Source organism: Salvelinus sp. IW2-2015, unplaced genomic scaffold, assembly GCF_002910315.2.
Source record: "Salvelinus sp. IW2-2015 unplaced genomic scaffold, ASM291031v2 Un_scaffold1329, whole genome shotgun sequence".
NCBI classification, from domain to species: domain Eukaryota; kingdom Metazoa; phylum Chordata; class Actinopteri; order Salmoniformes; family Salmonidae; genus Salvelinus; species Salvelinus sp. IW2-2015.
In genome coordinates, this window is record NW_019942844.1 from 210,584 (window position 1) to 213,754 (window position 3,171).

General features: G+C 44.0%; 1 protein-coding gene across 1 annotated transcript in view; it reads left to right on the forward strand.

Annotated features, from left to right (window-relative positions):
• Positions 1-2,970, forward strand: part of syndig1l (synapse differentiation inducing 1-like) — a 126,396-nt gene extending 123,426 nt beyond the window's left edge. Inside the window, exon 4 of the mRNA XM_070438974.1 lies at positions 1,925-2,970. Coding sequence (XP_070295075.1) covers positions 1,925-2,083 — 159 coding nt within the window. The 3' untranslated portion in view covers positions 2,084-2,970. The remainder of the gene's footprint in view (positions 1-1,924) is intronic.
• Positions 2,971-3,171: the final 201 nt, after the last annotated feature.

The following is a 3,171-nucleotide window of genomic DNA, read 5'->3' on the forward strand; positions in this document are numbered from 1 at the left end:
GTTCTGAAGCAGCTGAGTCCAGGCTAGATCTCCTCTGTGTTGTTCTGAACAGCAGATGTCCAGGCTAGACTCCCCTCTGTGTTTTCTTGAAGCAGCAGATGTCAGGCTAGATCTCCCTCTGTGTTTTCTGAAGCAGCTGAGTCCAGGCTAGATCTCCCTCTGTGTTGTTTCGTTGTCCTCTGAAGAATGAGGAGCGGTGTGTGAGCGTGCCGCCGGACCCACGATTCCTCTTTGTGAACCATTAGACAGAAAACAGAGCTGGTAGCTGCGATGCTGATCATAAGCAAGAAACCTTTTTTGGGTACAATATGTCTACTCTACATTATCATGTAAAAGGAGATTGACAGAATATATTTGGACAAAAAAAAAGACAATATATCTTGTTATTGTAGTTCTTGGTTTCAACAGCAATGTAGCTACAGTACATGAGATCGACAGGATAAGTTTTGAAGACCCCAGCGTCTTTATGACCCAGTTTCTAACAATATGTGTAATTTTGTATATTATGTGTATTTTTGTGTTATTTTGTGTATTTTGTGTATTTTGAGGTAGTGGAATATACTTGAGCAAAATCAGCTGCCCAAAACCACCTTCACATTCTATGACAGTACTCAGGTAAATATAACATTTAACCCCGTAGGTCGACCGTGACCCACTGTTACCTCATGGTTAACAAATTCCTCTTTAATTATACAGAAGAGTGTGTTTATCCGCCAGGCTTTAGTGAGCACGGGGCCTCYTTTTGGAACCGTTCTGTTCATTTCAATCTCAATATCTGGCGTCTGCTATTTCTGAAAATAATACGTCCGTATAAAAAATATAGAGATTTATAAACTTGTTACACGCCACACATACCCATGTTTTTTCCCCCCGTTATTAATCAGACCCGTGGTAAAACTGTGTAAAAACTGTGCGTGTATGAACGAGCATCATAACTCTGCCTGGAAAATACCTTCTGTTCACCTTTTAATGGTCACAATAACGCTGTGTGATTGGCTACTATTGGAATTGAGCCACGGTAGTCTCTGAAAGAAAGAGCAAATCAAATCAAATCAAATTTTATTTGTCACATACACATGGTTAGCAGATGTTAARGTGAGTTTAGCGAAATGCTTGTGCTTCTAGTTCCGACAATGCAGTAATAACCAACAAGTTATTGGTGAGCAATGACAATCACAATGTTTTTGGAGGTATTTGCAAACAATATTTGAATCTTTTTCAGTAACTTACGCTGTAAAAGACTTTGACAGTTTCTGATAGAGAAAAACTACGGCAAAATAAAAAACGACTGSAAATTGTTGTGGAACGATCAGTAGAATGTTGGAATTCAACAATYTTTTGCATCAAGTTTTTCCCCCCCAACCTTTACGCTGGACAGCTCGCCTATTCTGAAACATTGTCTGGGCTACTCAACAACAACAAAATATAACATACTTAATAATGTCAAAGATCAATTGTCCTTTCAACCTGTTAAATGTGTATTATAAACGGTGCTGCCTACGGGATCACATACGGCACAATATCTATTTAGTAGGCTACAAAAGACTGGTTGTTTAGCAACAAAACCAATGCACAACTATGGGGTAAAACAGACTAGGTTGGCTTAGATTGGTGACAACATGTAAACTGTATTCAGTCTCCAATGTTTATAAAAAAAAAGATAAACATAAGCACTTGTCTCTCAAATACATCGTTACAGTTGTTGCTTAGCTACCTAGATCGTTCATTTTAGCCATATTAGCATAGATGTCACATCAGTCTTCCTTCCTACCTTCCTTCCTTCCTTCCTTTCTCTGTCGTTTCTCTCTCTCTCTGTCTCATTCCTTCCCATTCCTTCCCTTCCCTTCCCCTTCCTCCCTCTCAACATCTCTCTCTCCCTCCCTCCCTCTTTCTTTCTTTCTTCTTATCTCTTCCCTTCCATCAGACCAGCAAGGCGGTGACGAAGGGCGACTTCCCGCTGGCGAGCATCGCATCCCGAAGGGCTTTGTTCCTGGCGGCCCTCTCCATCACCATCGGGACAGGCGTCTACGTGGGGGTGGTGGTGGCCCTCATCGCCTACCTCTCCAAGCCAGGTCACATATAGCAGCGCCAGGGGAAACTGGTCCTACCGGTAATGGAAGACTGCTACTACCAGGGAAAGGTTTAGGGGGGCATCATTATTTTTTCTTCCACCATTACCTCTATCTGTCCGGCCTTCTCTCAGACTACCAGGGGAACAACAGGAGAGGAGTGAGGAACCACCCCTTCTCAATGGACACTTGCTACTGCCAGGGAACGGTTTGATCTGCCCTCCTCCCGTAACATAACAGTACTGCTGACATGGAATACGTTCCTCTATCCTCCTCCCTCATCCCTTCATCTCTCTATCCTCCTCCCTTCAGCCTCCCTACAGGCAGCAAAGATTAGATGAAGGAATAAAGAGGAGCTAGGCATGAAGGGGAGAGGAGGAGGAGGGGGAGGAGGAGGAAGAGGAGGAGGAGAAGAGCAAAGGGAAACTAGGACAGAGAGAACACAGACACCGTTTTCTCTGGGAAAAGTTATCTGAAGTGAGGTAAAGAAGAACACAGTTTGTGCTGTCCTGTTCCGTTGGCCTTCCCCCCCTGTAGGGTGTTTGAACTCTGCTTTGTTACTTCAACATTCTACAGACCATTACAGAAACAGAGATGGGTGGGGAGGGATGTTTGCAATTACTGAGACGTTAGCAGACGGAGGGAACTTCAAGGGACCGCAGTGTCTGGAGGTCTCACTGAGAGGACTATAAAAACGTCCTTGAATTCTCTATCTGTATGCCATCCGAACCAGGTTTGAACATTTTGATTATTTGGAGCCCCTGCTACTAACTGACTATCTCTGTTAATTTACCATCTAATGCTTCTTCAATGGGCCTGGTTCTAAGGCCCGCTGCTGGGTGGTTCTCTGTCAACATGAAGCTTCCTTTCGTCTGCTCCTCTCTCTCTCTCTCGTCTGAGGAGAGAGAGAGAGAGAGAGAGAGAGAGAGAGAGAGAGAGAGACATAGAGTAGAGACAGACAGAACAGAGAGAGACAAGAACAGACAGAAAAGACGGAAGGAGAGACAGAGAGAGAGAGTAAGGGAGGAAGAGATGGGGGAGAAGAGGAGATGAGGAAGGGAAGAGATAGAGAGACCAGAAGAGAGAGAAGAGAGAGAGAGAG